This window comes from Pseudonaja textilis, chromosome 2 (assembly GCF_049901715.1).
Source record: "Pseudonaja textilis isolate UNSWEBS1 chromosome 2, rPseTex1.2, whole genome shotgun sequence".
Lineage (NCBI taxonomy): Eukaryota > Metazoa > Chordata > Lepidosauria > Squamata > Elapidae > Pseudonaja > Pseudonaja textilis.
In genome coordinates, this window is record NC_141991.1 from 109,931,049 (window position 1) to 109,943,473 (window position 12,425).

The window sequence follows — 12,425 nt, forward strand, 5'->3', positions numbered from 1 at the left end:
TTTGATTAAGATATACAAAATTAATCACTGTTGATCTGAAAAAACAAAATTATTTTATAATTTTTAAAAAACTGAATGAGTGATATAACTATTACCTGAAAAAGAGTCATGCCATCGTCACTCAGAATGGATCTGGGTGGTGTAATAACTACAATAAAAACAATATTTTCATTAGGGAACAAGATGAAGGAAACAAAGGTGGTTTAGGAAAGGTCTAGGCACAATGGAAGTAAGGTATATGTCTCACAACATACATACATACATACATACATACATACATACATACATACATATATATATATATATATATATATATATATATATATATATATAAATATACAGTGTATGGCTTGTAAAACTCATTTTCTCCAAATCAATAGTAACAACAGATCCAGAATGTTATCTGTAAAAATTATAAAACATAAATCTGAACTTACATAAATAAAACGATATATCTGGATTTACAAGGAGACTTTTCACAAATGCCCTCAGAGCACCAACTGTTAAATAAAGCAAAAAAAAATGGTTTAGTATGAGCTGCACATACATTATGAGCATCAATTTCTTTGATGATATATTTTAAAGAGAATACCAACTTAGTCTTATCTCAAAGACTGACACAGTAGAAAGCAGAAGCTTTAAATTACCACCATCTTTACTGAGTTCACCCTTTGATTCCAGCATTTATGTGGAACATTTTGCTTCTATATTTAAAATGTCCTTCTCCATCCTTAGAAGACTGGCTGGTGAAATGTTAGCTATCTTTCAACTATAAAAATTCTATTCTTGCAGGCAAGAATTAAAACTGGTTAATTACACAAGCTCTTCCAGCACATTTGCCCACCCCAAACTGACAGGGGTTTTTGTATGATTTCTGTCTTATAATAATAAATTATCTAAGATCTCTTGCCTTCAGAAACAGCTGAAGCAGCACTGCTTATCTAAGAAATATATAAGGAAAATATTTACTAGCAGAGACTGGGAACTGCCATGATGATAATGAGAGATGATACAAAGAACATGACTACTTCTAAGTGGAGGTAATGGCCAAACCATTCAAAAGCAAAAAGTAATACAGTGAAGATGCAGTACTGTATATTTATGTTCTCCCAAATCAGCACATATAAAAATTGCAGATCCAGCTAAATATCCAGATAAGCCCTCTATATAATTTATATAGCACGAAAAGTTGGTGGTATAAATTATCAGACACTAGGATTGACTGCCTCAGAGGCTGGTGGATTTCATCATTAGTCTGTCAAAATTCCAACCGATGCCCTAATTAAATCATGAGCAAATTTATAAGCAAAGAACTGATAATCATTTATTAATATTGCTATAGCAATAAATTTGGATAAAGTAGGAATGGAGTCTCTAGATTCCTTTCCAAGTCTATGATTCTAAGCCAGATCTCCTATCTGATATATTTCACCTAACCTAACTCAACCTGTCAAGTGGTGGGACTTATCTCTGGGGGGGGATGAGTCTGCCTACTGAGATGAGGTGGACCGGTTGCTTTCGTGGTGTGGAGACAATAACTTGGTCCTCAACACCAATAAGACCAAGAAGTTTATAGTGGACTATAGAAGGAACAGATCAGACATCCAGCCCTTGCTTTCAATGGAGACCGAGTAGAGTAAATGGCCAGTTTTAAGTTTCTGGGTGTTACCCTAAAAGAGGACCTGACCTGAGGTGGCCACATTGCAGCCCTGGTCAAAAGGGCCCAGCAGAGACTACTCAGAAAACAACAACTGAATGAAAAACTGCTGGTGACCTTCTACCACTGCACCATAGAGAGCATCTTAACTTACTGCACCTTTGTAGGGCTTGCCAATTGCACAGTGGCAGATAGGAAAGCACTCCAGAAGGTTAACGTCATTGCCCAGAAGATCATTGGTTGCCCTCTCCCCTCTTTGGAAGAGCTTTAGATCTCCCACTGACTTAAGAAAGTTCAAAACATTCTCAAAGATCCATCTCATCCTGGGAACCCTTTTTTTTGAACTATTACCATCTAGCAGACGGTACAGAATAATAAAAACAAGGACAAATAGGCTGAAAAACAGCTTCTATCCCAGGGCAGTAGTTCTTTTGAATTCTACTGTATAGTGCAGTGTTGATGTGGTGTCGGGGGTTTCTGGTTCAATGTGTGAAGAGTGAAGGATGTGTGTTTGTGTTTATTCTCATGGTCATGGTCATGGTCATGATGTGCACTGAAGATGGGGTTTGATTTTGGTGTATGAGGTGCAATGACAATAAAGTAAACTAAACACCCTGAAATAAGAAAACAGAAACATTAAATTTACCTACTCACAATAGGCTGGGGAAGGTCAGCAAGTGGTTGGGGGAGTGAACAATTTCAGCGGTTTTAAGAGTAGACAGGAAAATCAATTCGGTATTAGATAAAGATGTGGCAGGATACGGGGGGCGGGGGGGTGGGCCACATTCAGGGAACACAGACTTGGTGTTTGGTGCCAGTTCCATATTCCAGTCCCCTGAACTTAGTTACAGACTCTGGCCCGATCTCCAGAGTCATGGACTTTTAACTGCTGAGGACAATTGTGAACCTCCCAGGCCAGGGGCCCCTAACCATTTGGGCATCAGGGACCAGTTCCATGGAGAGATATTTTTTTTATGGACTGGAGGGGGGCATGGTTTTGCATGCTTGTTTGTGTGGTCTGGTTTCTGACATGCCACGGACCAGCGTTGGTCCTTGGACCGGGGGTTGGGGACCTCTGTCCTAGGCTCTGGAAGGAGCTTGGGATTATCCCTGAAGGCTCCATGCACAGGTTAACTTAAGCCTTAGTCACTGCTTGGAATGAAAAGGTAGCTGGGCCTTTGTATCATATTATGCCTATGTGCCCTTTCCTCCACTGCGGATCCTGGCGTTCCTCCTGGATTATGGAAGAGCTGAGAAATCTTTGTGCTGCAAACCAATTGCCTCTTTTCCTGGATCAAGAGGCTCTGCTCATGGACATTCATTGTCACCTGCAGAACAGACTACTGAATAGACTAGGGAACAAGCTCTCCCTGAGGCTACCCTTGAAGAGTATCCAGAAAAATGAAGTTGAATCGAATGGAGCATATCCTGTGGGCAAATGTGGCATTTTACCTTTGCGACACAAACCATACTGACTCCAAAAAGACTTGCATGTGCAATTCCAGCTGTTGTTTGTCACCCATGAAGGACACAGGATACTTAAAAGACCACAACTCTGTGGTGGTCTCTATCTGCTGTATTAGATCCAGCAGGAGAGGTATTTTTGGAGTCCAATCAAGCAAAGAATATCATCAAGTTTCACACCTGAGAGGGATTAATCGTTCAATGGGAAAGAGGGCCATCTCTTTGGGTGCACATCTTACTTTGCAGTTAAAAAGTCCTAGATTTTGGCTATTTAAAGGTGCAAGGAATCTGGCTTTCCTTTTGACCCCCAGCACATTGAAACAGAGTGATTGATTCACATTCTTTCCAGTATTTCCTATTCTTTTTTGGGCTCTGGCTGAAACTACGCTAGACCAACACCCTGCTTGTTCAATGGGCTCATCTGGGCATAACTAATGCCGTGGTAAGTGGTCTGAAAAAGAAGCCAGCAGGCAGTTGTAGGAAACACATTCTGTTTAGAAAACAATCTCAGCTATCATACATACAACTCAGTCTTCCATTCAACAAACTTTTAAAATAGCAGTAAAATAAAGCAGCTAGAGACGTGTAAATCTTTTAAAGTCACAAACGTTAGCTTGATAGCCAGGCACTGATTATTTATATAAAGCAGTAGATGGGAGATAAGATGTATTCCTACCTGTTTCACTAGGGTGAAAGAAACCTTGCAAAATGTGACGATCTGGGAAGTAAACACGTAGCACCACCTGGTTGAAGGCAAAGAATCAGGCATCTACTCACATAAACAGAAATATTAGTTTCATGCACTTTTGAATAATACCAGCCCATTTTCAAAAACCTGCTCCTTTTCATGAATGGCAATGTAGCTTGCTGAGATTATATATGTAGTTTTCGGGAGCCTTTTTAGAACGGTGGAAATCAACCCACACAGATGTTTTAAAACAAACTGCAACATAGAAAACTCATACTTGCACCACTCAGGGATAGCAATGTTCAGCTGAAGTAGCAGAGATGGAAGGAAAAGTGTAAGTGTAAATTCAAATCTTATCCTTACTAGAAATTAATTGGGTAATTTCTGCATTTGATCAAGAAGGTTATACTTTAAAAGCATTGTATAAGTGCTAAGTATTCTCACTTCATTTTAGCAACAGAACTCTTGTATCTCACACCAAAAGGACAAAGAACATGCAGAACAAAACATGAAAGAAATCTGTCCACCGTCCTGCTTTAAAAATTCTTTCATGGGGAATCCTAAAACAAGACAACACTTACTGCTATTCAGTGAATATTCCAGTTCTTCCAATTCATGTAAAAAGAAGGGAAAACAGTAGTGGAAGATTTTTTTTTCACAGGGCCACAAAAAAGTTTACCTTTGAATAACGCTCCAATTTCTTCTTCATTTGAGCTTCTTGCTGTGCCCTTGTCATCAAGGGAACTTCTTCTAAACACCTCCTAAGAAGAGACAAGGCTTAGCAGACTGCTATAAGTAGAGATCAACTCAACCCTGTTCTGCTACTCAATCATCAATTTAACTTCTGTATCTATTCATTCTGATACGAACCTTTTGCTATCATTAACCTAGCACACTAAAGCTTATTCTTCAAAAGACAAATGCAATTTGTATCCTGCAAAACCTGCACAGTCATTTTAACAAAAACATCTTGTTCCATTTTCTTAAATATATATCAGACAATTAATTTTGAAATACTGGAAATCGACAACCATATTTTTATAAAGCATACCTATGCCCTACAAGTAATGACTGCATCAGTATTTATTGATTAATAACAAACTATTATAATGCATCACAGAATATATTATAAAAGTTGGAATTGCCATAAAAGTTGAATCTCTGTTGTTGTCTTATTTTAGAAAATTACTGTCCATGTCACTATAATTTATACACAATTTATCGATTTTTATGTCAACCTATAAAAGAAAACTGTCAACGAAGAGGTAAATTTAATCTTATATACATCATAATGCAACAAAATCCTATCCTACAATATCAAAAAGAATTGTTCAAAGTTAAGACAGATATAATTAATTTGGCATTTAAAATGTTGATTCAAGACAGATAAATATAAAGTATTTATTATGAATGGAGAACTGACAGTGAGCTTATAAATACAACTCTGCAACGCTTCTCAGTCAGAGATCTTCCAGATGGGTAGTCCTTAACTCAGAATTCCAGCCAGCATGGTCACTGCTGAAATATTTGAGAGTTTAGGCTCATGCATCTAGAAAGTGACCAGTTTGGGAAGGTTTCTTTTAGACATATTTATAGAAATTAATTTATAGCCTATCATGTTTTGCAGAAGAGAAAGAAAAACAGTCTACAAGACATATGAATATTTAGAAAGTGTGAGTAGTACCTTGTGTGCTTACAGAGTTTTAGTAAAAGCTAGAAGAAAACAATAAAACTATATCTTCTGCAATTTAGCACACTGTCTTTGCTCATATTAACAAAAGTGCTTTCATTCTATGTTATTTGTTTATCCCACTTTTTTGTTCAGGAGCTCTAGGTAGTATACTCAAAATCCTCTGTTCCCACTTTTATTCAAAAGCATCCTGTGAGGTAGATTGAGATGAAAGAGTGATTAGTCTCAGGTTACCCACTGCCTTTCTTCAGCTGAAGGTGGAATTGCACAGAGTTTTCACTGGCACCAATGCAATATCCTAATCACTATTTTCAATGGGGCATCCTATGCTATCTCCAACATGCAATGTGAAGTATTGTATTATTTTGAAATATTCTCTAGGAATTCTCTATAATCTCTTGCATCTGTCAACAATTGGGCAAACTCTGTCCCCTGTGACGTTTCTTCCTTGTATATAGTCCCATTATATGGAAACTTTCTAGATTCTTTTGCCTGCAGATGAAGAGTCCAGATTTCAAACCAGGAATATCACAATTCAGAGGACACAGATATTCTGACTTAAAAGTAGCTCGGACTTGCTTTTCGGATTAACACTTGTGAAGACTTGCTCTATGATCAAAGGGAACTAAATGCGTACACTGTCATATAAACAAAGAAACCATGAGCTTTGTTGACCATCCATCCATCCTTTTTCCAGTGTTTATAATAGATGCCGCTAAGCAGATGACAATGTAAAAAAAAACTTCCAAGCAATTTTGAGACCTAGATGTATTGGCTGGAATTCCTAGGAACTAGAAAAAACTAAGAAAATCCTAGTCCAAAGAATCTTCAGCATCATCGCAAAGAACAGAAATTGTCATCCACATATATTTGTCAAGACTTTAAAAACAAAAATGTGTGTGGCTAAAAAAACCTGTTCTACTTAAAAAGTTTAAGTTACAAATTACGAAGGAAATTAAAGTCTACTATCTAAATAAGATATTTACAGTACAGGTGGGTTTATCTTCTACTCCTGAGTCTACATTCTTTCTTTCTTTGAAGTACATGATACTTTAATGTCTCAACAATCATGTTTAAGAAAATACTGCACTGATGTCAGTTTCTTTAGCATTTAGAGAGAATCCGGTAGTACCTTTTCTAACTAATTTTATGTCATTAACAAACATATGTTTTTACATGATAAAATAAAATTATATTTCCAATAAACAATAATGGTTGTAGTTGTTGAGATCTATCGAGATTACCTGAAACTTTTTAATGCAAGTCCAGAAAACTCCTGCTAAATGGTGCTGTTAAAGCCTTGGTTTTCATTTTGGAAAACTGGCTTATATGTAACCTGCAATTTGCATAACTGACCTGTATTCCCATTCCCTCTACTCCAATTTAAATCCTACATCAGTGTAAGCGTTCTATGCATCTAAGGAAATAAGTGTGGCTCAGAAAGTTTATGCCTTTTAATACAGTTTGTTAATCAAAATAGGTGCTATTAGTCTGATAGGTGCTGTTAGACTTGGCCTGTTTTTTTTTTTTTTTGTTATCACAGATTAACTAATATAGCTTTCCTCCTACAAAGTTAGTATTTGGAGAAAAGCATAAAGTTTCTCTCTAGGCAGGTAAGCATTCAACTGGAAGCAAAAGCTCCAAGAATATGAAGAACATTAAGTACAACTGGGAAGTAAATCCCGAGTGTGTTCATTGTTTAGGATTCTGTCAGAATCAGAGAACCAATCCATATTATTTACACACTGGCCATAAAAAATAATTACTTAACTACTAGTGAAAAATAAATTTACCTTTCATTCTGGAGCTGGGCCAAACGTACTCTCACATCATCTATTGTAACCTCAAAGAACTCATCAGGGAGATCTTGTGAATCAGAATCTGATGGCTCTTGAAGATCAGGATGGCACACAATTGGCTCTCGTTCCAAATGCTGTAGAGTGAATATAAATTAAAGCTTGATGCTTGAATCCATCAAGGCACAGAATTCACATAGCATAAGAAATATAATCTTTGCACTTAGAAAAATGTGAGATTTATGGTAATCCCCCAACATTTCTGAGCAATATATTTGAATGTTTCTATTTACATACGTAACTTCATAACTGACCTATGCTATCATCTTTCCTAATGTAAATTCCTACCCTACTTTTCATAGAGTATGTACTCAACCTTTTTATACCTACTGCCCACTTTTGTATCTCTGTTAGTAATGAAGTTTTCTCTAACCGCCCACCGGTTCCATGGTAATGGTGATTTATAAAGTAGGGGATAAAACCCCTACCACCCACCATGAAAGCTGGAACGCCCACTAGTGGGCGATAGTGACCAGGTTGACTACCACTGGTATACATTATATAAAACAGCACCACAGGTGATATTCAGCAGGTTCTGACCAGTTCTGGAGAACCGGTAGCAGAAATTTTGAGTAGTTCGGAATGCCACCTCTGTCTGGCCCTGCCCCTATCTATTCTCTGCCTCTCGAGTCTCAGGTGATCGGCTGGGTCTTCTTTTGTTGCCCTGCACAGGAGAATGGAGCTGGAAAGCAGGTTAATGGGGTGGGGAGAGAATGGGGATTTTGCAGTATCCATTCCTGCCACGATCACCAAGCCATGCCCACAGAACTGGTAGTAAAAAAATTTGAATCCCACCACTGACTTACAGCACCATCTTTAGAATTTATGTTTGACTACAATCTGTCAATCTAGGTTAGAGATCTATCATACGTCCTTCTCAGGCAGAGAGCGATGATTCTAGGGGTTTTTTAAAATGCTACTTTTTATATCCGTATTATACAAACTCTTTTGAATTAGATCTGTAAGCAAAGAATCACCATGTTTTAGCTGGATCTTTCTGGTGTCATCTAGTTATTAGCTGAAATTTTATAGCCTGGATATAGTAATCCTATGTAAGTAAGCAGGTTATTTAAAAATGGAAGTAAGAACTTTTTATTGGAAAACACTGAATGCTAGTTCTTCCAAACATTTATAATCGATACTTTTAAAAACTTGGAAAGATTATTTAATGAATACAAATAACCACGCCATCCAAACAGTAATACAGAGAGTTTATTTATTATGTTGTTTGATTTGGGAGCTTTAGCAACTCTCAAAAAACCCAGTTGTTTCAAATAAACTAGAAAAGGCTTCTATGGAAATTAAGCAGCAACTTAATATTATCAACAATTTTAAAAAGATTAAAATAAAATTGGATGATAAACAAGCTATTTGGAACTTATCCAGGGTAGTTCTTTTAATATAAAATCTACATTAGTTTCACATTAAAAATTAAAAAATACTGCACTTTCCAATGAATGTTCCAAAAAGATTGGCTATCTTTTATTCTTCTAATATTGGAGATGCAAAACATTCAAAGGAATATATTATAGCATTGTTAATTTTTTTTTGGGGGGGTTATGTCATTATTATTATATTGATATACTATTTTTATTCACATTTTTTTCTTTTCTTTTTTAAAATTTATTCTATTTAGTTTTTAAAATCTTAATGAATAGTTTGGAATGAAATTAGTAAATTTTATTTTCAACAGTTATTTGCTTATAGTACTATAATCTTTATTATTATTATTATTATTATTATTATTATTATTATTATTATTATTATTATTATTATTAAAACTAGCAAATGTATCTCAATACAGCCTGAAACAATATATCACTTATCCTTGCGTAAACATAGATTTACCCGTGGAAAGTAGTCAATCAGATGAATAAACCTGCTGTAGAAAATCTAGACTCAGGAAAGACTAAACAGTATAGAAAGTACTGTACGGAAGTGGCTAGAAAGAAAAAAAGACTCTTTCCTCGGCACTGACTGACTAAAATGCACACACTGGTGTAGTTACACAATAAAATCTACTAAATGAAACGGTCCTGTAGTACAAGTCAAGTTTCCATTTGGTACATGAAACTTATGCATGGGCTAGGCTCTGTTAGTTCTGATAGACTGAAGTAAATACTGTGCAATGAAACTTGGCTGACACATTATGAATCCAGAGCTACAAAGCGATGGCACCAGTTGGTCTGTATGGTTAATAGGCTGCTTTGAAAACTAGCATCTTTGACCATCAATGATCTGCCCGGCCTGGCCTGGCCCCAGACTCCGTGAACTTGGATAGTCCTATTTTTAGTCCCCCTTACCCCCACATTTGGACGTCTCTAGCATACCCTGTTTTTGCTCACTTCCCACCCATTTTCTGTCCTATCATCCTGCCTTCTCTCCAGCAACACCACCCCTCCCCACCCTGAACAAGCCCTCTGGGAATAGAAGGAGCCTCTCTCAATTATCAGTAGAGACAACACAAATTACAAGGCAAGATTTCCTCTATTTGTGGGCATGGGAGGGTAATTTGGAAAGTTAAAAGAGTGAGGTTGCGTGGGTGGACCCTCAGCTACTTTTAGAAATTTGAGGAGAGTCAGATCTAACTAGAGGGTGAAGGAGCCTGATTGTAGCTTTCCCTGGGCAGAAAGCACAAGGAGTACCCGCGAGCTGCCAATCTGTCCTTTCACAATGACTACTGTCGCCTCACGTTTAGAGACTGGGCTGCAGCGTAAATGATCAACCGTCTTGAACCGAGAGTCATGGACTCCTCCTCCTGGATTAGAAGAAAGAGTGTTGACAACTTCACAAACCCGAGTAATTTGTCACCTGCCTCCATTAAATATAAACGGGAGTTGAGGATCTAATTATTTGAACAGAATGGATAATGGGTGGGGGTGGTGATGTTATGGGACTGCATGATAGTCCCTATCAATTTTTTATTAATGCCTGATAAATAAACTTCCCACGACTTCTGATAGATTCTCCATAAGACCAAATAATTAATCCAGAACCAAATGCCATCAATTATCTTCCACTAGATATTTTTTATTTATTATAGCAATAGCAAAGATTAGCAAACTAAAGTAGGTAAAGTAAGGAACTCACAAGGAATAGCAAATATAGTAATTAACACAAATGAATGTTTAGCTTAAAAAAATTAACCATGAGAGTGAAATTTCAGCTTTAGAGGCAGGTATCCCATTCATATAACCAGTTTATTTTATGTTCTCTTTTTCTTCTTCCAGCTGGTCTTCTATGCCCCACATAAAACTTATTATACAAGTTATACCGTATGCCTGAAAACTGAAATTTCTATCACATCAATATAATTATCCTGAAAAATATTGCTTAGAACTTTCAAATTGTAATTGGCACCGAATGTAGTTTGGAAGACAGGGCTTTCAAATAGAAAGTATTAAACTGTTAACTCTCCTCATAACAGCTAAGACTTCCAAAATCTGATGTGAGTTCCAGAAGGACTATGTCTAGAAACAAGTAATTGACTTGAGGGTGAAAACAATGCAACACATTCCTCTCTACTATTAAACAAACCCAAGACACTGGCAACATCCCACTTGGCTAGGGCTTGCTGCCCAACACTGAAGACAAAAGCACTGGTCCTCTTGTATCAAAGCTATTCTAGTAGACCACCAATACAAAATCAATTGCCAGATCAGCACTCTGTTTCAGATATGGAGCTACAGACTGATGAATGAATAATAGTTCAGTTTCCACAATGCAGTTCTTAAGAGCAATTCTCCAATTACAGATTCCAAAGGAGGAGGACAAGCAACAGCTACACAATACATATAACACGGACTGGTGACAGAATGATTTGATGGATAATCTCTTTGAACTAAGACAGTTCTTCCATTCCAGGAATTACAGCACAAGGCAGTTAAAGGAAAGATAAACATAAACATACTTGTCTTTTTCACCTATTTTGGTTTTTACTCCCAAACTCAACCTATGACAGAATCTTCCACTCTAGGATTATTATAGTGCTGTGGTCAAGCCACTCAAAGCTATCTATTACCCATCTAAATGTTACTGTGCTGCAGAATTGAAAGGTGAGGGGCATGCTACAACTTCCAAAAAACATGTCGGATAAGACCGAAACCTCCCGCATTGCAAATTTCTCTGATCTCTAGGGGAAGGGGGGAGGGGGGGCGTTGAAGCTACCTTCTAACAATTAAAAGTTTTGACATCAAATTCAAAGCATAGCTTGTCTGTGAACCAGTCCTAGCCCAGAAGTGGAGGGATGCCGGCAGATTTTATCCAGCTTCTTCCATCAAATTAAAACAAAAACAAAAAACCCACACACAGGCACAACATTAATGGGAAGATTTTTGTTGTTGTTGCTAAAATGGACCTTTGATGTTTAAAAATAATTTGTTTTGTTTTGTTTTCCCCCCTTCTCTTCCCCCCCACCCCACCCCACTAAAAAGGGACAAAAAGCAGATGCCATGTGGCCAGCCCCATTCTAGGGCTGCTGATGAGAGCAAGAGAAGGGAATGGAAGGAATGGAGGAGGGAATGCAACGTAATCAATCAGCGGCGAAGGCACCCAAGATCAAAGAGCCTGAAAGCAGCAGTCAAAGTCACACATTGTTTAATATGAGGGAGGGAGGGAAGGCTCCAGCAGAACCTGCTGCCACTCTAAAGACAGAACTCTACCCGGGTCTGAGAAGGGCAGGCTCCCAAGAGCACCTCTTAAGTAGTCTATGCTTTTGGCAACATAAGGACGATGGTCAAGGTTATAGCAGGGATTCCCATGGCTACAGGCAAAACAATGTAAGAGGGTGTATCCATGTCTCAGTATAATATCAGAACTGAAGACATCAAACGTATGCAGAAAGATTAAATGAGGGTCTTCGTCCAGTTCCTAATAACGAAGTAGAACAGCATTCATCATGAATTGTGTTAGACCTAACAAGATAAATGCTCTAGAAAATTAAAAGAAGAGATTATGAATGATTTGAGACACCCTGTTTGAAATGTTCAAGGGTACTATCATTCACCTATGAAAAGGTTTGCTATCGTATCACTTATAAAGAAATCACACAAAATAAACTTAAGGTTTAAT

General features: G+C 37.4%; 1 protein-coding gene across 2 annotated transcripts in view; it reads right to left on the reverse strand.

The window, feature by feature from the left end:
• Window positions 1–12,425, reverse strand: part of ASPSCR1 (ASPSCR1 tether for SLC2A4, UBX domain containing) — a 78,453-nt gene that overhangs the window by 25,621 nt on the left and 40,407 nt on the right. For both annotated transcript variants that reach the window (XR_015741354.1, XM_026701867.2), the window contains exons 8-12: window positions 7,293–7,432; window positions 4,489–4,570; window positions 3,798–3,864; window positions 438–500; window positions 96–148 (exon numbers count right to left, since the gene is read on the reverse strand). Coding sequence is in view for 1 of the 2 variants with exons in the window: in XM_026701867.2 (XP_026557652.1) it covers window positions 96–148; window positions 438–500; window positions 3,798–3,864; window positions 4,489–4,570; window positions 7,293–7,432 (405 nt within the window). In the remaining variant the exon portion in view is untranslated. The remainder of the gene's footprint in view (window positions 1–95; window positions 149–437; window positions 501–3,797; window positions 3,865–4,488; window positions 4,571–7,292; window positions 7,433–12,425) is intronic.